Source organism: Amphibalanus amphitrite, unplaced genomic scaffold (genome assembly GCF_019059575.1).
Source record: "Amphibalanus amphitrite isolate SeventyFive unplaced genomic scaffold, NRLGWU_Aamphi_draft 001629F_arrow, whole genome shotgun sequence".
In the NCBI taxonomy this organism is placed as follows: Eukaryota; Metazoa; Arthropoda; class Thecostraca; order Balanomorpha; family Balanidae; genus Amphibalanus; species Amphibalanus amphitrite.
In genome coordinates, this window is record NW_024883122.1 from 1 (window position 1) to 20,672 (window position 20,672).

Genomic DNA, 20,672 nt, shown 5'->3' on the forward strand with positions numbered 1-20,672 from the left:
GTGACAGGGCAGATAGCCTTATCCCCGGCTTGAGAGGCCATTTGCCGTGCCTGTGTCACCGTTTACAGTCGCCGCCCCCACCAGTCGCATTAGAGAGGCCATCAAAGCACTGTCGGACTGCTATGTGACGGGTCGTTTGGTGATTCAGATCCATCTGCCGAATCTGATGCTGGACAAGTGTACGAGATACGAATACAGGGAGCCACAATTTCACGGCTGAGCGAGAATAAACTTTACAAGGGTCAACAGTCGCTGCCCAGAAAGGTAGGTGCAACCTCTCTCTCTCTCTCTCTCCTCTCTCTCTCTCTCTCTCTCTCTCCTCTCTCTCTCTCTCTCTCTCTTCTCTCTCTCTCTCTCTCTCTCTCTCTCTCTCTCTCTCTCTCTCTCTCTCTCTCTCTCTCTCTCTCTCTCTCTCTCTCTCTCTCTCTCTCTCTCTCTCTCTCTCTCTCTCCTCTCTCTCTCTCTCTTTTCGCTCTCTCTTCTCTCTCTCTCTCTCTCTCTCTCTCTCTCTCTCTCTCTCTCTCTCTCTCTCTCTTTCTCTCTCTCTCTCTCTCTCTCTCTCTCTCTCTCTCTCTCTCTCTCTCTCTCTCTCTCTCTCTCTCTCTCTCTCGCTCTCTCTCTCTCCAGAAATATGAACACTGTGGGTAACATTACAAAGCTTGGTTTATAGGTCAACCACATCATAGTGCAACGTGCCCACAAGTGTTTTCCCACAGCTGAACAGCGTACTGAACCACTGCTTTGGGCCAGAAACAGACAAGTTTCCCGAAATGAAGCAGAACTGATTCACTATTGTGGGTGGCCCGGAGAACGGTTGGTGTGAGCTGACCTTTCGCTTGTACGGTACAGCGCTCCGGAAATGTCAGAGCACAAGAATAGCCTGTGGGCGGGGCGAACAGCAACGGTCAGCGGTCAGAAATCTGTTTACCCGTCTGGGCTATATGAACCGCCGGGGAGGCGCCACCACAGATATGGCCCCCGCTGGGGACTACTGTATCATGATTAGATCACTCCCGTGTTTACCGTAAACGCGGCGAAAACAAACGACCCGGGTGTGCCGGCACGACCGAGAAATGTTTCATACATTGTTTTTTATCCGCGGTCAAATTTCCGTGGTGACAATTTGTTTTTATTACATAATGGCAGTTAAGAAAGAAAAAGTGCGGACGCTGAGGCTGCAGCGTACACAGAATGGCGTCATGTAATTTAGCTGACAATATCTGTTGACATTTGTGGGTGTCCGTCTCGGCGGCTGTAAAAATGGCGGCTTTGTGGCTGCCCCAGCCGCCGCATAAATACTCGGCTGGATTGTGGGGACAACAAAAGAAATGTGCCGTAATAACGGTTTATATGAGATATTTTACAGCCGTGCCAGTTCCACTTCGGCTGCCCTGAAGGCGGGCATGCCTCGGCGCTCGCGGACTCGTTATAAAGAGCGCACCCTCTTCTGTGGACGCTGCCGATACGTTTCTGTCGCGGTTCGAGGCTGCTGACCTTTAGCACAGTGTGTGTTTTGCGAAACAGCCTGTTCAGTCACTGGCAAGGCGCCGCCCGCACCGTTTGCCGAGCGAGTGGCGGCGGAAGAAGTGTATGGTGTCGCTGCGGAGGGGCGTGGTGTCACTGCAGCTTGGGCTTTTTTGGGCTTAATTGCTAGCTCCATTCATCCTATCCAGCGTGAGGGTAGTCACCACTCGAGGACCAGCCGTTGAAAGCAAGAAACCGACGAGGAGAAGGTCTTGTAAAAAGTCGCAGCGATTGCATTGAGCATTAAATGACGAAAATGTGTTTACCCCCCCCCCCCCCCACCGCCTCAGGCGATCACGTCCCGTCACCCACCTGGGTTATCCGTGGAGAGGGGTTCGTGGTGTAAGAGCAGAGTTGTCACTGCTGAAGAGAAGTGCCACTGCACTGCACTGATGAAATAACTGCAGAAGAGGCGTGGTGTCACTGCAGAGGAGGGGTATCCGCTCGATGCTAGTGATGATCGGGCTGACATAAGTGCATTACTGCTATTGCCAGACCTCTGAAAACCAACAACTGCTATAACCGTGATTGATAAGGATACTCGACGACCTCGCCGAATGCGTATGCATAGTTCAGTTATGTCCCGTAAATGCATCCGATCTTCATGCTCAATAGGTATTTTACTATCTAAACGTTGTGGAGTAGTTTCGATAAAACCTGTTTTAGACAAGCAGACAAGCAGTTTATACAGCTACGTCTTTTCTTTTTCTAAAAGGTTTATTTTCATCTTAAGAAAACATTTCCTCTACTAGTTGCCAACTTTCGCCGATGTCACTTTTAACACAATGACATTTTGTGCTGGAAGCATAGCTAACCGTTCTGAAGGAATAATTTTCACATTGATTAAATTACGTATAGTTAAACTCCGATGTGTGGAACTCGTAGCACGCAGTGGTATTTAATTCTGACCTTAACCCGCGAGTTGCTGGGGGGGCGTTAAACGCCCCCACTTTTTTCGCCGGGCCATAGCATAAAAACGGCGCGCCGCAGGCGCGCCAAATTTTGGGTACCTGTAGGAAATTGATTGAAGTTTATTGTGACAAAGTTTGAAAAAAATCGGTCGGAAAACTTTTGAGATATCGAGGTTTTAGTGACGTCATGATTTCTGACTTTTCGACCAAAAACGGCATATGTTCAAAAAATCATATAAAATCACAGAATAGACATAAAGACATGCCGTAAACGCCATTAGACTGCCAATACCATGATCAATCAAATGGCTCTCTTCGATTATTGATTATCGTTCCGCATTTTCCAAAATCTTGAACTGAATCTTGGCAGTTTTTCGTGACTACTTCACGATCATGATACATGAATTTCTTAAATTGAACTTTTTGAGTCAAACACGTACACATATGATAAAATGAATGTCACCATCGTGTTCTGCGCCCCAAATTACCTATAAAACATGTGTCACAGGCTGCGAATATCAGTTTTGATTTTCGGGGATATGTGCCTACCCGGTTGACCTGACCTTGACCCTGACCTATGCTTGACTGACCCCTATATGGAGCTGACACTCTTGTAGGCCTTATAAGATGGATTGTGCACCGTTTTGACAGAGTTTATGGCGAGAGGCGCCCATTGCGAAGTCCTGAAGTCCATGCTACTGAAAGCCCGATTTCAGGTGTTTGACCTGACCTTGACCCGACCTGTGACCTCAAAATTCAACTTTAAAGTACTCATCTGAAGCGTCTCGTCGCGCTCTTTCGTTTGCCGCCTCGTGCGTTTCGCTGCGCCTATTGGTTCTCGAGTTATCGGCTGGGGGCGTTTAACGCCCCCCCCCCCCCAGCAAACGGTGGGTGGCGAAATACCCCAGCAACTGCCGGGTTAAAGGAAAAGGGCCACCTTCGTGAAATATGAAGATATCGTTGTTTTTCATTTTGACGTTATCATTTTTCATTTTCTTTTTAAAACTGGTGCCAGAAGTGCACAATTCGCGAAAAAGTATTTAAAACTATTTAACATATTGGTACTATGTTGATACTCTCTACGGCACCTGCTGTATGATGGCATAGCCATGACGTCACACTCAAGCCAATCAGCGTTCAGAAGACAGACTCGTCGGATTGTGTCAGATAAGCTGATTGGTTAAAGCTGAGCTGGTTGGAGCTGATTGGTAAAAAAACCAAAGCCTCGCCGCGGGTGGCTGTATTGTCGGATAAGAACGCATTCCTGGGATAAGGACGCATTCCTGGCGTATTTTCTTTTAAAATTGCCGATAACTACGAATGGAGGCCGAAATCGGCCGTAAGGAGGTAGCCTCACAGGTTTTCGGACACGGGCTACAAGATGGCTATCTCAGTTTCAATCCCCATGTTAAAGGTGGCCCTTTTCCTTTAAGTCGGTGCTTTTATATAATTCATTATTATGCGTCGCCTGCAGGGACGCTCGCTCACTTTGTTCTGACGTCAGTCGGCTAACCAAGTGCCGTGGGTGTGTGATGTGATGAGCTGACGTCACTGTGTGTGATGTCGTGTATGGAGCGGACCCAGCGTTACCGAGGCGGTGCTCCATCTCGGCGCGGGCCGGCTGCCATCAGGGGCCATTTTCCGGGCGTTTAGGACGCGCTGAGCTCCTTATTAACTCTCAGCTGGTGCTACAGAGCGCCGTAAATTGTGGGACGGCCCGCTCGGGTTTGTCTGGCGCGGACGGTCAGCACGTCAGGGCCGTCGTCCCGGCCAGACAGGCCCGCTCAATGAGGAACGGGTATGCCGCGCCTGGCTGACAACGCGCCGGGCTCCAGGCTAGCCCGCATTGGCATGTTCTCACTCCTGTTGTGTCCTAGTTGCTGTCCTGACCTGTCCTGTGTGTCCTGTCTGACTGGTTTACAGTAATGTGATGGGCCTTTTTCTGGTCGCTTTGTTCCCGCCGACTTTATACCTTCAAAATGGATCATGTCCCTTTGACTGTCCGCTGCAATGCCGCTCCTCCCCTGTCTATTATGCCTATAGTAAGCTGTGCGTCTGCGCCCTGCTCTAACCGCGCGTAAAAGCGCCGTCCGCATCCGTTGTCAAGCTTTGTTTCCGCTGTCACGCTTGTTTTCCACATCCTTCCTACTTTCGATGGCTGATTGATTTGCAGCACGAGAAAACTCGAGTGGTTTGGCTCATATCGTGATATAAACACCCGTCTGGACTTCGTCTCTCACGGGCAAAAATACCAGCAATAGAAGCCGCCCGACACGCTACCAACTGCTGTTTCAAGCCGGCCTGCCAACATAATGCTGAAATACGAAGCATTCTCACTGTTGGGCGGCGCGCCGGGAGCGCGTTGTTTTGATTCGTCTGGCACATCCCCAGTCGACAGCGCGGCGGCGGGCCAGCATCAGAAGTTTATCTCCACTCTTCTGGTTCCCTCTGCCGCTGTCAAACACCCCTGATCGATGCCGTCGGCGGCGTGTCGAAATTGGCCATTTTGCGGGACTCGGGTGGCTGCAATTAGTTGGGGCCGGCCGCGGAGGGAGGGTGGCCGGTGGGGGAGGGCGGCAAACTTGGCACACGCGTCACGCTACCCGCCAGTGATGATCCAGTGGTGGCTGAGCCGCGGCGGAGCGCTGATGGTGCCAACTTTGCAGGCGGCGGGTGCGAGCCTCCTCCCGCAGGGGTTAGGAGGACGACGGTCGGTCGTAAGGCAGGCTGAGGCACGTCAGGGCCTGATGAGCCTCTCTGACCGGTTGCTGACAGAACTAATTAAACGTTGGCCGCGACTCACCATCCCTGAAAATATTTTCGCTCTGTCTGTTAGTTTATTTGATAAGTACGAACACTTGATGAGCACGAGCACGATGAGTACGAACCAAGTGCCGAAGGATACCTAACAAAATCTTCAGTTTTCATCTGTTTCCAACGACTTATCATCGATGTATTTTGTCACCACTCAAAGTAATTTGATTCGTCATTTGTTGCAGATGAAGAATACCATATCCGCTCCTGCGACTCTCAGAGGAAATGTTGCATGGAAGCATTGGAATCTGTTACCGTACTGTTACCGTAACGTTGCACGATGTTGTCCCACAGGTTCGAATGGGCCGAGGCTGTGAGGAGATTCAGCTCTACAGCACCTGGCAGCACCGACCCCAGGCGGCGCTGGCAGGACCACAGCTGACGGCTGTGTTCGTCGTGGCCTGCCTGCTGGGCATTGTGGGCGTGGCGGCCAGCGGTCTGATCTGGAGGTCAGTCAGAGCAGACAGTATACAGTAGATAGTAGACGGTACACAATAGCTATACAGACACATAGTTACAGACGCAGTGACAGACATTCAGACACATAAAATAGTAGGCAGTGAGATTCAGTACACGTAGATGCCTGTAGACATTCCCAGTGCTCACCTTCCAATAAAACACACATTTAAAGTTGAAAAATGCCCTGGTTTTTTGTAACTTTGATAAACTATGTAAAACGCTTTTTTTAGTTTTAGATGGCCATGCTCTGCTTCATTTTACAAGGTCTTCGGGGTGATAGCTTTCAACTTCACTCGCAATGTTTCGTGTTGACTTCACCTCAACTGCCAAATGATACGCAATTCTGATTTTGTTTTGATGAGAAGGCCGTAGGCGACAGGCATATTGTTGAAGTTCATCAATTATTTCTAGGCCGAAGAGCGACGCATGAACTAAGCAGACGTGCATTTGGATTTATTAATACGGATCAGTACGGATATAAGTACGGCTTTATTAATCATAATAAGCTGAATTAAGGCCGTTGGAGAATATCAATCCTCATCCCTCCCCACATGCACTCGCCTCTCACCACGCTCAGTTTGTCCATGCAGACCAGTAACGTCCTTCCCACTAAACCATGCATGCAGCTGCCGCTTCTCTCATCCCCACTAACCGTCCTCATCCCGGAGACCTTATGAACCGCAGCCGCTTCTCTCAGTGAGCGCCTGGGCGCTGGTCGCGGTGCTTTGGCCGACCGCCGTCTGCCTGTTTTGGTCTGGCTCTCCATCCCACCATCCATTTACGCGTGTAGTTTGCGTAATTTATGCGGGACTGCCAACTACTTGCAGGCTAACCCGGCGAGTAATGGGTTGATGAATTCACAAAGTGGTCCGTACCGGTCGGATTATGGAGGGCGTTGGTGATGCGGGGCCACTCGGTGACGGCGTCGAGTTGTCTATCTCATCTGACCTTCTGTGAAGGACGAGTACGACTAGACGCCGCCAGTAATTAGGTCAAACTTGGGGCACATCCTGCAAACTTATTACGATATAACTAACTTCTCTGCCTCCCTCGGCATTGTACGTGAAATGATCATACGGAATCTTATTAAATCATTACGCGGGCCGTATTTTTTAGTTGCATGATTCTGTCTTTTAACATGGATAGTCGTGGACTGCTTCAGTGTTGATTAAATTATTTGAGACTTTGCTAATTTCGACACTTGTGTAAGAAAAAGCAGACAACAGGATGAAAGTGGTAACAGCATTCAAGTGTCATGCTCTGTGAAGTTATTTATCGGCTGATTACACAGCCCATGGTCACAATATCACCATTCAGTGGTCCGTCCAGCGCTGGCCAGTAGTGCTACCAACGTAAACCAGTGCAATGGTGCAACCAGCGTCGGCCAGCGTTGTAGTCCACACCAGTCAGAGCTTTGACAATCGTCAGTCAGAGAGCTTTGACCAATGCAGATCAAGCTTTTATCAATGCCGATCCAAGCTTTGTCCGACGACGGTCAGGTATTTGACCAATCCCGGCCAGCGCTTGGCCGGCGCGGCGGTGGTCGTACATACCTTTGTCCAGCGGCGGTCAGTAGCACGGCTAACTCGGCCAGCCACCTCAGTCCACGGCCGGTGTGTGGGCCGACTGGCCACGCTGGAGGACCACTCAGCCGGGCGTTACGGGGCAAACGGCCGACCATCAGTGGACTATCCATTCCGGGCCAACGGCGCCGATAAAAAACGGCGACCGACACCGAGCCACGCCCCCCTCTGCGGGGTAGGGGGAGGGGGTCTAGGTGCTTGCCATACCGACTCACGCCCACCATTGCATCGTCCCCCACCCCTCCCCCAATACCACACACACACCTCACTGCCGACGTGACTGATCATTCCCCACGAGGCCCTAGCCACCCCCGCCAGTGAGAAAGAAGGTTTAAAAAAAACGGATCGTAGGGTAAAGCTCGGCTTGAATATTTTGGGAGCTATTTGATTGGAATGTTTAGTGTGTGTCCGTACAACTTAATGCTTAAAGATTTTAATGTTCATTTATACATAAGTCATAAGATGGCATACACTGGTGACTTTTCAGCCGAGATGAAATGAGACAAATGAGCATGTCACTTTGTCAATGAGACAGATCAGAACCATTTATATCAGCACCTCTCTTGTTCGCTGTAACTGATCTTTAGTATTGGCGTTGTCGTTCAGTGAGCACGGCATGGTGTAATGAGTCACTCTGACGACCGCTTCATTTGTTTATTCTACGAACGCTGCTGGTTATCATCGCGCCAAATATGAAAAGAACGTTTTTCCAGCAATAAAGGGACGTCGCTAAAAGCATTCTACCATGCTGTCAGTGTGATTGCAATAAACTACCATAGTCAGTGACAACAAGCATGTGCATATTTACCATGCTGGTGTCTCTGGAAACTTTCGTTTGAAAGCGCCGGTCGCCGGAAGTCGCTACCGAGGCACCGTTTCTAGTCATATTCCGTTCCGATATGCCGCGACCTGGTCTGATTCCGACGTGCCACCGCCGCGGTTGTTAGGGCGAGCCAAAGCGCGGAAAATCGCTGAGAGCAAAGTAACTCATTGAAACAAGTTCGGCCAGACTTTCTGGGAAGCGGGCGGTTCGAGTGAAGTTTGGCCGCCGCTGAAAGTCAGCTCACGTGCGCGATATCGAGTCTGACTTGATCAAAGCCGGTCGGCGCGCGCGTCCGCCCGCGGCGGCCGGCCCCGATACGCCGTACGGACCAGTCATAATGGTGATGCTCGGTCGCTCCGACACAGATTCGGCGCAGTTTAGTGGGTGCTCCGGGAAATGTCAGCGCCGATCAACTCGGCCACTGAAATGAAATGAATTCCTCAACAGTGATCGAAAATTTCCGGAGACAAATGGCGGGAGAGGGTGTCATTCCGATGATAGGTGATGTTTTAGAGCCGCACGGGCACTCCGTTTTCACATGCGCTGCATTGTGTCAGTTTTATCCAAGCTCAATGAAATACTTGGCTTTGTTACTTATAGTTACATAAACAATGCCATAGATTACATGATTCGTGCTACTATGCATGTCAATAACAATTAAAAATGCATATCAGCCATTCTAATTATTAAGTATTTGCTTTGCCATTACGTTTGCGCTAATGTGAACACCACTTTAGCCAGCCTGCGCACAAGGACCTGAAGCTGTCATGCTGAACTAAATGCAGCCTGGCTATCATTATAGAGCGGTGTTTTTATGAACACTGACGTGCGTTCAACTTCCCATAGTGTATGAGCATTATTACTACCGACGTAATGGCATTCCCTAGTGCCATAATACAGTGCATAACAACCTGAACTCCGCATACCATTGCCCAATGAGGCACCATTCATCCATTTTATGATGTCGTCAGTATGTGCAGAGCGGGGAGGTGATTGCACCACTACCCAGTATCCCATCCACGAGCCTTTTGCTGGCTCTGATCTCCAGTTTAACTTGTGACGAAGTGCCGTCTGTCTGCGACGAGCGTGTTCAATTAAGCACGATGCTTTGGATGGGAGCCACCTGATGAGCGGGGGTCGTGTTCACGTGTTAAACAGACGGTCCTTGTGGTTAGAGCAGTAACGTCGAAATGGCGAAAACGGATGGCACTTTTTAAATAGTGCCGCCCTAGAAGAATAAGCTACAAAAAAAATCTTGTTTTGAACGTTAACTGATGATGTTGAATGTTGAACGACTAGCGGATCAAATGGAGGATTAGAGATGCCACTCCATCACCTATCACCGTCCCTTGACGTAGTTTCTCTCCCTGACGTTAGACGGCGCCAGCGTCGTCCTCCGACCAAGGTGGTCGACAAGACTGGTTCGGCCTCTGGCGGCGTGCTCTCTGGCTGGGCGGCACCCTCGCACGAGGCCGTACCCGCCCACCTGTTTGGTCAGCACGTTCACCAGTTGAGGGCCGAGTCTGCCGACGGCTACCGACGAGAGTGGGAGACCCTGCAGATGGCAGCGCCCCTGACGGACGGTCCGCGAACTAACGGCACCAACAAGAGTGCGGCGGGCGCCGGCCCCGACGCGCACTCAGATAAATGTGAGTGATGACCCTCAGATACCGACTCAGTCATGCAGGTTGAGCCAGTCCACCATGCTGGTAGCAATTTTACAAAGTTTCGAAAACCGGTAAACTTTACTGATGGGCTGTTTGTTTTCAACTGTGCGTGAAATTAACACCGTGTACCAGCTACTAATTATGTTAGCTGATACAATGTGCCGGAGGTCGCCCACTACACCAGAAGTGTAAATTTCACGTTGATTGCCTTTGATATTGTTGCCTGGCCCCAGTGGAGCAATCAAGCTCCTGCGGGCGTGGTTCTCGTACCTTAATTACCTGGCCGCTTATTGACCTTCGCGGCGCACTGTGCACCGGTCTTGATGCGCTCTGAGAAACATCCACAAATGGCAACTTTGACCTCGTGACCCTATGACCCCTGACCTCGTGATCCTGTGACCCCGTGACCTCTTGACCAGTGAGGACATGATCCATGGCAATTTAACCTGCGCACCGTTATCCTACGAGTACGACCCTGACACCGTAACCTTGATCCCTGATCCTGAAACCTATGACCTTGGCCCCTTGACCTTGACCTCGTGACCCGTGACCCCACAGACCAGCTGACCCGTGTAGCGGTCAGCTCACGGCTGTACCGCAGCCGCGCTGTGCCGGCCGCCTATTATGTGGACGGTTACCAGAAGGCACGTGCCTTTATCGTGACTGAGAGACCAGCAGCGGGCGCCGCCGATGTCCTGTGGCGAATCGCCTGGGAACAGGGAGTCACGGGCATGGTTATCATCGGCACACTTGAGGTAAGTAGCAAACGAGGGCCCGATGTGTTTTTTTTTTTAAATTCAATCCTTAATTTTGAATAGCGCAGCTATTATTCGCAGAAGTGTTAGATTAATTGCGTGACGGATGGTGAAAAATCACTTATGTGATTCTAATTGTGATTAAATTGATTAGGCAGCTAGTTATATAAGCCTGCCGCAGCAGTAGTTCCATCGGCCGATTGCGAAGCCGCACAGTGGTCGGTCGGCCGGTCGCCGGCTGTGTTTTTTGGCCGCAGTTCCGCGCGCTGGCAGTGCCGCTCGTAAAGTCCCTTTAGGAGCCAGGTCGGCTCTGTGCCCGCCCTCCTGCGGACTGCAGCTCTTATCCGCCGACTTAAATCAAAGCTGGCGTGGATATTTGAATAATTCGCTCTGATCCCCTTGGCCGCAAACAGAGCCCTTGCAGCCCTCTGGGATGTGGCGTATTTATACACCACGGGCGTCGTTAATACAACGGAAAGGCATAGTATAACTTTGGATGAGATCGAGATGGTTTTGCAAAGTGCCAGTGTGAGGCGGCTCGGTCAGTAAAACGCAGGACTGGTAAGAATTATATGGTGTTTCTTCATCCACGATGTAGTTACTATGTGCTCTCATTACAGACTATACTATTACGGGAAAGTGTCAAAATTTAACATGAAATGAGAGCTGCAAAGACAATCCATAAAGGATCCAACTCATTGCCACTGTAGCCAATGAAGAATGTACTATTTCTCATTGTTTAACCCGCGCCGTGCTGGGGGGGGGGCGTTTTTACGCCCCCCCCCCCTCAGGTTTTTCGCGAATATCTCAAAAACGGCGGCGCGCAGCGCCGCCGTTTTTGGTACACGTGTTCCTACATCATTTCCGCACATGTTGTGAAAATTTCAGACCTAGGCCGTTCAAGGTCAGGTCACCAGGTCACGTCAAGTGACCTTACCTCAGAAAAAGTTCAAAGGCTCGCTATAGCTACACCGACTGAACGATCACTTTGAAACTTTCAGCGATTGATATGAGTAACAGTATGTATAAAATTTATATCTCGGATTTTTGATATCTGTGACCTAAGGTCAGGTCAATTTTGCGACCTCTCCATTATAAGTCAATGGGAGAAAATTGAAATGCGCCTCTTTTGGACGAATATCGTTCAAAACGCTCTCAAACATCGGTTCATAGGTAAACATGACACACTGAATAGGAAAAATGCACCTGTGACCCCTCTGTGTGCCCCTGAGGTCATCTCAGGTCATGAACGGTCGCCAGCAGTTTTTTGGCTATAACTTTTGATAGAGACGTGCTAGAGCGGTGAAAACACGTCAGATGTGTTCAGCTCGACGATACGGATCGACTGATATGCAACATGACCCTTTTCGGTCAGGTCATGACCTTGACCTGAGGTCAAATTTTCAAAATGACCTTTCAAGGTCAACAAATAGTTCATTCGACGCGTCTCGACGAGAGGAACACGATGCTGGCAAAAGTAATGTCATGGCGCTTATGAGTCAAAAGTTATTGACGAAAAAACGTTTTTCGTAAAAACGGCTATTTTTGGAGTTTTTGCCCTCTAGAGGCTAAACCGTTGACCTGAGGTCAAATCTGAGAACATTACTCAGAAAGGTCTGTAAAAGGGCTATCGAATGCGCTTTTCCGCAGCGCTGTAGCTCTATCGGTTCCCGAGATAGCCGTTGGCAGTTTCCAAAATGTTGAAATAGTCAACATTTTACCTTTGGTGACCTCTGGTGACCTGACCTTTGACCTGACCCAAAAAATGACCGAAGTGTTTTCGTCCTTATTTTTGACGCTCTTTCGATTGCCGCTTACCGCGTGTCGCTAGGTGGCCCAGGAGCCGAGTTAGACGGGGGGGCGTGAAAACGCCCCCCCCCCCCCCAGCACTCGGCGGAAAGTTCAGGCCACCAGCACGGCGCGGGTTAAGTAAATGTGTTAAAGGCTAAAGCCATTACAAATCACGATTCACCGTATTTTGCCTTGCATCGTAAATACACATCACATGCCTACTTTATCCCTTCGTCCCCACCACAGCCATGCATTTTCGTCTCATGTATAACCCAGTCTCCACTCGCTTTGCATTTGGTATCCTCAGAAGGCAGCTCGCCTGTGGCCGGACTGGGGCGCGTGCCGGCCTTTCGGCGACCTCCAGCTCGAGCTGCGAGAGGAGCTGCAGCTGGCTGCCTGCTGTGTCCGCCAGCTCGCCGTCTCAAAGCTCAAGGTACGACCGTCGCCGCGCGGGTCCTTCATAAGACTCCGTTCCGTTCAATACGGCGCGGAACGGCTCACGGCCGGCTTACGATGGCGTCCGACTCAGTAGCGACTGGTTCGATTTTACTCAGCCGCAGTCGGGCAAAATTCAATTTTATCGGCACCGAAGTAGCTGCCACGTGGGAGTTCTGGACTATGATTCCGGCTGGTCCGCAGGTGGCAGCCGGATTGGGTGTTAATAGAATTGGCTGCTAGAATGCGGAAGTAAGTATAGGGTGGTGGTGTGGATACTGCATAAATCTTGTGGAATAGGCTATGAAGCTTTCACTTTGTACACTTACATTCACGCAATTACATTGGCGTCATTTGACATTGAAGAATGCATGCTGCCGTCATTCCTAATCAGTTTGTTGATACCTAAGCGTCATGCCACTCAGCTTCTTTAAAAAACATTGTTTTTAAAAGGTCGAAACAAATCGTTATGTGCACTGTCAGCTCCAGCATTTACGTAGAGAACATAAGTTTGGTCCGGCAATATATCAGTTCACATAGTCCGGAGCGAAATCTGCTAGAACGGCAATGGACCTTTGAAAACCATATTCTTGTTTTCCTTTCAATTCTGGTGGAGCATACATATTGCGTAATTAGTTTTGTTTGTTAGCATTGCATTCATTTTCCTGCCTCCAGCTCCGCCGGCCAAGTTGTGTGCCGTGCGGTACAGCATAAATTTCAGGCGCCGACTACTAGTGCCATCTAGCGACAATGTTATAAGCTGTCGCAGCGGTGGCTCAGATACGGTTAGGTCAGGTGTTTACGTAAGAGAGGAGCGTTGTAATGTTCATCGTAGTGATACAAATGTAATGGTAGGTACAAAGACTAATAGGGTACGTGGCCCCTATCACGACACACCTAGCATGCCTCGAAGGCGGTATTGTCCGCGGAAAAACAGCTATTGTCAGTCAGGAATCAGACAAGCAGTGACCTTGTTCACGCAGAGTTGGGATACCCAGACTTAAAGACAGTGATTAAAGAGAACCAAATTAAATTTCTAGGAAAGCTGACATCACGAGATGATTTCGAGGGCAGTCCCGCCCAGTTAGCCATGCATTTATCAGTGCAGTCGGGCTCACAAGCTGGCCGTTATGTCAACTCCCTACAAATGGAAGAAATCGGGTCACTTAGAGAAAGAAACATGGAAACCTTACGCTGTAAAATTTTAGAATCAACATCGACGCGAATGACAACATACCGTGAGTTTAATCAGAATGTCGCGCGACACCGTATGTATGAGGCAAATGTACCTGAAAACGAGCGCATCGCTTTTACAAGAATCCGTTTAGGTTCACACAGGTTAAAAATAGAAACGGGGAGGTGGTCGCGCATTCCAGAGACAGAAAGGCTGTGCACGTGCGGGTCAGTGCAAACAGAGAAACATGTACTTTTAGTCAGTCAGTAGACTGCCCAGAATCAAATTCACTTCGAGAACATTTCCCCAGATTAAATTTTTCCGGTCTAACTGTCCTTATGGATGCACACCCTTTAGATCTCGCAAGGCTATGTAAGAACATTCTTGAAAAGTATGATTCATAATATGTATTTAGATTGTGCTTCGCCATGTCCGCGGTGCTCATATTGTATTTTGTTATTTTAATGGACACGTTTTCACTCGAGTTTTATCCTTTTTATGTATATTTTTAGTGTATTGCATTATGTATAGAATTTTGTATTTTATGTATTGTGTGTATTTTATCAAGAGTGCAGTGTCAATAAACTATCTATCTATCTCTATCTAGGCGGCTTGTGGGCTGTGGCACTTTGACACCTAGGATGTTGACAATGCCAGTTCCAGTATTTGTCCTAGGCGTTTGCTTTCAAGACGTGGCTTCTGTTTTCCAACAACCAATAATTATTTATGATGTGTGTAATGTATACTCTAGTGTCTACCACCCAGTGGATCCCGATGTGCTCTTACATAAGTCCATCCTGCCGTCCTGTAATCGCGCACATTCGAATGCTTTGAATTCGTACAACGCAAAACACAATGAAAGGACATCAAAGATATCACAAAGTAAAAGGTGGACTATACGAAAGTGAATTATCACTCGTACGTTTTGGCGCAGTTTTTAACACATGTAAAGAATTAGAGTGTATCTCTCACGTTTGGTTTCAGAATTAGTGCATGTTACTGGCACGTCGTAAGTTGTTCACACATTGCACACCAGCCCCTGCCACAAATGTTGTCAGAAAGTTGCCGGTTGATCTCTGCGTCCTTTATTTTATGATTGAACAAATACTTCGAAAGAAATTATCGATAATTGTATTGCAGACTTGCTTATTATAGGGGTCACTTACCATCAAAAGTGCCAATATAAATAGATATTGAAAATATTACGCGTAATATATCATTTATTTAGCTACGCTGTTACATAACAAAGATGATCAATGATCATACATACATGCTGAACCATATATGAAGTGGAAATATTCGGCAGTTGTCATTGAGGCCAGTATGACTTTAACCAAGCATCATGTAAGAAAGGACATTGTATTTTGTAAGAAAGGGCACAGTCATAAGAAAGGGTATATAGTCCCCGTGAGAAAGGGGACGTGTAAGAAAGGGGACAGCAATGAAAAATAACATTCAGTCATCACAATTCACATACCTACGAGTCCTTTACCTATACCCGACGGCCGCTGTCGCTGTTTGCAGGGTAAATCGGGCGGCGGCGGTCGTCAGGAACGGCTGGTGACGGTGTTCCAGTACACCCACTGGCCGGAGTACGGTCTGCCTGAGGACACCCTGCCGCTACTGGACTTTGCGCAGCGCGCTCTGAGGCATGAGCCGCCCATCAAGAGTCCGCTCATGCTCATATCCGGGTAAGTAAGTCCCCCATCAGGAGTCCGCTCATGCTCATATCCGGTTAACCCTATTCCTGGCGGGGGGCCTCAGGAGCCCCCCCCCCCCTGAGGTTTTTTGGTTATTTCTCCCAAACGCGTTGAGCTAGGAAGCTCAAATTTTCTGACTTTTCCTAAAAGGCTTCTACGCAACATGTCTGAAAATTTTGAGTTGATCTGACCTCAGGTCAGGTCACCAGAGGCGGTTTGGTGACCCTACCTCAGAAAAGTTTGCAATCACGCCAGAGCTAGAGTTTTTGACCGATCAATTTCTTCTCTTCAGGCTTTAGTTAGAGTACCAGTATGTGCAATTTGTATATCTCGGAATTTTGATATCGGTGACCTAAGGTCAGGTCAGTTTCGCGACCTCCCCATTATAAGTCAATGGGGGAAAAATCAACTCCCTGTTTTTACCACTAAAACGGGTCGGAATGGCCCCATATACCATACATGACTTCATATACGATCAACCTTCACTACCTTGAGGTCTGTTTTGCTGTTGGGCAGCTGTGAGGTCATGTGACGTCATCAAAGGTCACCAAAGGTTTTTGGCCAATAACTCCGTACAGGAACAAGATACAGACGCGTGGATGGTCTCATTGTGTTAAGCTCGTCAAGACGCATCGAATGATATACATGATGACCTCGAGGTCACGTGACCTGAGGTCAACCTTTGACATTGACCTTTCGAGGTCAACATATATAACATTCGATGCGGATTGACGAGAGGATCACGATGATGCCCTTAGTTTGTTCCTATCTTGACTAATTCGAAAGTTATTCGAGAAAAACTCTCTCCATATCTAGCGCCGCCATTTTGACTTTTTCGACCCCTGTAACGTCATCTTTGACCTGACCTGAAAATGACCTTCGTAAAAATTGTAGATCTTGACCGTGCGTATCCGATGCCGTTTACCGTTTGTCGCTGCGATGTGTAGTTTTTGAGATCTGAAGGGGGGCCGAATCGCCCCCCCCCGCCAGTTTCTTGTCCCGGCGGAGCCCGCCAGGAATAGGGTTAAGTCCCCCATTAGGAGTTTACCTATGCTCTTCGGGTGAGTAGCACAGTAGTGATAGGGGCTACAACAAAGACAAGGTAGCAGTTACAACTATAACTAGTTACCTTGTCGACAGGGCCACAGTGCAGGAAGCCTTGTTATGCTGGGTGGATGATGTACTTACATGCAGTTGTTTAAATACAGTTGGGTGGTGTGTAGTAGCTATAGAACTTCGACAGCTCAAGAATTGTTGATTCTTGCGGGTCACTGACGACTGATAAACAATGCAGAGATGTGTGCTTTTGTAACAAAGTCAGTGTATCCAGATTCCAGAACCGCGATTCCTCGAAACATAAGGCCGCCAAGTACTACTGGACAAAAATAGTTTGATTGAAATTTAAAAAGACTTCACTTATGTAAGTTTGTGCCGATGCACTTCAGATGGTTCAGGCAAAATTATAGTTGTTTATCGATGAAACAGCCGGCGGTTGAATTACAATTTCAAAATTTACAAACATCTCTTCTGCTAGTCTGCACTTTGTATGTACGTGTAAGTTATCTGAGCCTCAACAGTCATATAAAGTGAATCTTAGCGTGAACCGAACGTTAAAATTAAATCTGGTCGGGTCCCTGGCCCCAAGTGGCCGGCGTGCCGAGGGAGGAGGCGCCCATCTGTCGACTGGTTTATTCTAGGCGGATCTGGATCCATCAGAAATTGATTTACATGGTGCCGATAAATTACGGTTGGCCGCCGAGATGGTCGGCAAAGTGAGCGGTAAATCAGCGGTGTCAGAGGCGGCCGATGGCCGGCCCGGCCGCGCGGTCCGCTCGTCTGTCGCGTGACCACAGTCCCCCTCCCCCTTCTCCTCACCAGCCGGCCCGAGCCGTCGCTGCCCTAGGCTGTGTCAGCCGAGGCGCTCCGTTTTCAAACACCAAATCACGAGTATCCCTACATGATCGTCAATTATAAATTTTCAAATCCACCCAGCACCCATTTTCACCTTTTGGGTTTAATTTGGTTTTAAGCTTCGTTTGTCCAATGCCCGTCTATTTTCTCTGCAGATCATTTACTCCATCCGTGCTTTTCCTCCTGTCTCCTTTGTTTACTGGGTTCAAACGATACTCGAGTGTCATCTCGACTTACTAATTGGACCGTCCTTGCGTCATTGTGTCTCTGTGTACTGCGCGGATCGTTCCCAATGAGCCGTAAGATATCGGCAGACACCCGAGCCCGGGGCATTAGCCGGGGACTGAGAGCACACTGAAGCGACTGAAGTGTGTCAACTTTGAGTGCCGCCAGCGACCGGGCCGGGCCAGGCCGCTCGGCGAGCCGAATTAATCCTTCCAAGTCACGTTCAAATGCCGCGACAGACGATCCCTGTGCTGGCAGACTTGGGCCTGACTTACTGCTGTGATTAGGGTTCAGGTGGCTGGAGGCCCCCGGGGGAGTCGGTCCCGCTCGCTGGCTGAGCCGAGACGGTGCCGTCTCGACGGCCTTTATTGCCGCGTTGGCTCAGCAGTTTCCGCCCGCTTGATGCATCGCTGTTTGGCGGATCGGTGCATACGACAGCGATGCCAGTTGACGCTAGATTACATTTGTTTCCTGAGGCATGTTTTAGGGTAGTTGTAGCGTATTTATTCTGCAGTGTATGTTTGCGCAGCTCGTTTGTCTCCTGTGCGTCGTTTCACACAGCGGCAATGTGTTGTTGACAGCAGGTCGTTCTGTGGAGCCGGTCTATACCTGGGACTGGTGACACTGCTCACCCAGCTGAACTACCGTGGTGAGCTGGGTGTTTTCTCCTACTGGCAGCACATTATCGGTGAGTTCCAGCCTGCGGCGACTAGTTGCGCATTTGCTGGAAATGCGTGGGAATCCCTACCGGATACTGTGGATGCTTCTATGTAGAGGACCTCCATTACTGGGTGGTCGCCCATATCGGAATCAGGCACTAGCATTTACTTTTTATTCTCATATATATCTCATATCTCATATATGTATTTATAGGCTTTTAGTGCCGCTGTCTCGCACTGCAATGCATCTTCAACCAGGCACCTCATTATTCGGCCAACCCTGTTTTGCTGGCGGCATAACAGTGTGTTCGATCCCAGCCTGGTTCCTCCCCCCTCCCTTCGCGCTCCATCGCCGGCTCTGTGGGCTCGGCTCGCTGTAATGTATGTTGATCGAGTGCCATAGTTTGGTCCCGGGGGCGGGCCGCTACTGTTCTCTCCAAAACCCTAACACGCACTAACCTGCTGAATTATCCATTGGATCCGCTACGGAATTTCAAGATGGTAAATAAAGCAGAAAGGATTTTGGAGAGAATTTGTCGGGAAAAGAATTTGCTAAATTTGTTCGGGAAGTGATTGATTATTGTTGCGTCATGCATGTTGCATAGGCGCCTTCCGACTGAGATTTAAAGTGAAAATCAGTTTGAAGCAAATTTCCAGACATCAATTAGGTTTGAATTTTTAGCTATTTACCCCAACAGTTGAAACTTTAAACTAGAAAATTTTGCATTTCCTTTCCAGTCTTCCAGATAAGACGTTTCGATAGTTTTAAACAGTTCCGTCGGGCATTTTATTTAGTTCGAGCGCAGCACATTTATGACCTCTTCTCTTACGCTATGTGTGATACACAAAGTCGAGACGATTCGTCTGCCCCTGTAGTTATCCGGCCTTCGCTGTCTGCTGACGTCCGATCTCACGTCCTCCAGGCCAGTGTCCGAGCCTGCTGCCGACGGTGGAGGAGTACTCACTGCTGCACGACTGCCTGCTGGAGCGGGTGACGGCAGGGGAGACTCTGGTGACCCGCGACGGCGCCCGACGCTACATCGAACACCTGGAGGCCACCGCCGACGGCTTCCCCTACCCGCCCGCAGAGAAACAGTACAAGGTAGGTGGGGAAGATCGTTATATCTGTTCGGAACGACCGGTGTTCTCAGCAAAGTTTAAATATACGGTACATATTCTAGATAACTTTCATAATAGTTGTGTTGCTTTTTTTACGTAATAAACTTGAAGTAATATCGAATTTGCTAGGAAATTTACAAATAAAAGATTTTTTTTCGAACTACTCCGCCACCCATTATTAGGTGACCAGGAGTGCCCCCACCCTCAGCCCAGCGACTCACAGCACCTTACGTTAACACCAGACAAAAATAAAAAAGGATAAGTCGCGGCACTCCCAGCTAGGAAAATTGAAAAAAAAAAAACAAAGTAAGCAAAAGAAGTGCGGGAACCGGTTAATAAATAGAGCCAAAGTAGTCATTGCTGAAAGCAGCGGATGACTGTTCTACTACATCTAGGAAAGAAGTCATTCATACATGCATACATAATTGGTTAGTAGAGTGCATTCAGCCTTTCACTCCTAGAAGGAAAATCAGCAAATGGCAATCCAGTGGGGAAACATTTCTGGTCAATTCGAGCGCAGGTCAACAGCCAGACTTTCTAGGGCCCACCAGCTAAGCAGGGCTTGTTGCTGATGGACCCCTTCAAGTCCGGCGTTCCATTTGAGTGGGGACGTATCTCCTGTGTTGATAATCACAAAGGTAGGTTACATTATCAACACATCATTGTCAGCCTAGCCCAATAATAAATGCACCAATATGTCCATTTATTATTGGGCCACTTGTCGAGATGCTAAGCACTTTGTATGAAAAGTACTAGGTAAGCGTGTGTATTACGCTATTTAGGTATGTATTGCTATTTATTATCATGTTCTTGTTGTTTTTCTTATTGTAAGATTTAACATATTTTCATATTCATTTATAGGTATATTTACGAGGATACTTAGTACCCAGGATTACTTAACTAATACTTTTGCTAATATTTCACTTAAATTTTTGATAAGTACTTTTGCTTAGTACTCACTAAGTAAGATATTCTTTACATATTTTTTGAAGGTGTTTTTTGATTGAGGTACTTCTTCTAATAGAAGATCTTTAGCTATTAAGTCATTCCAGAGTTTGGGTCCGATGCAAGGAAATGAGTAGAGCCTGTAATTTTTTGTTGAAAAAAACAGGTTGAAAATGA

At 48.4% G+C, this 20,672-nt stretch overlaps 1 protein-coding gene across 1 annotated transcript in view; it reads left to right on the forward strand.

Annotated features, from left to right (window-relative positions):
- Positions 1-148: 148 nt before the first annotated feature.
- LOC122374260 (tyrosine-protein phosphatase 99A-like) overlaps positions 149-20,672 on the forward strand; it is a gene marked incomplete at its 5' end in the record, with an annotated part of 28,899 nt that continues 8,375 nt past the window's right edge. The window contains 8 exons of the mRNA XM_043352894.1: positions 149-264; positions 5,544-5,698; positions 9,492-9,763; positions 10,340-10,536; positions 12,635-12,760; positions 15,461-15,627; positions 18,354-18,460; positions 19,355-19,533. Of these exons, the coding sequence (XP_043208829.1) occupies positions 149-264; positions 5,544-5,698; positions 9,492-9,763; positions 10,340-10,536; positions 12,635-12,760; positions 15,461-15,627; positions 18,354-18,460; positions 19,355-19,533 (1,319 nt within the window). The remainder of the gene's footprint in view (positions 265-5,543; positions 5,699-9,491; positions 9,764-10,339; positions 10,537-12,634; positions 12,761-15,460; positions 15,628-18,353; positions 18,461-19,354; positions 19,534-20,672) is intronic.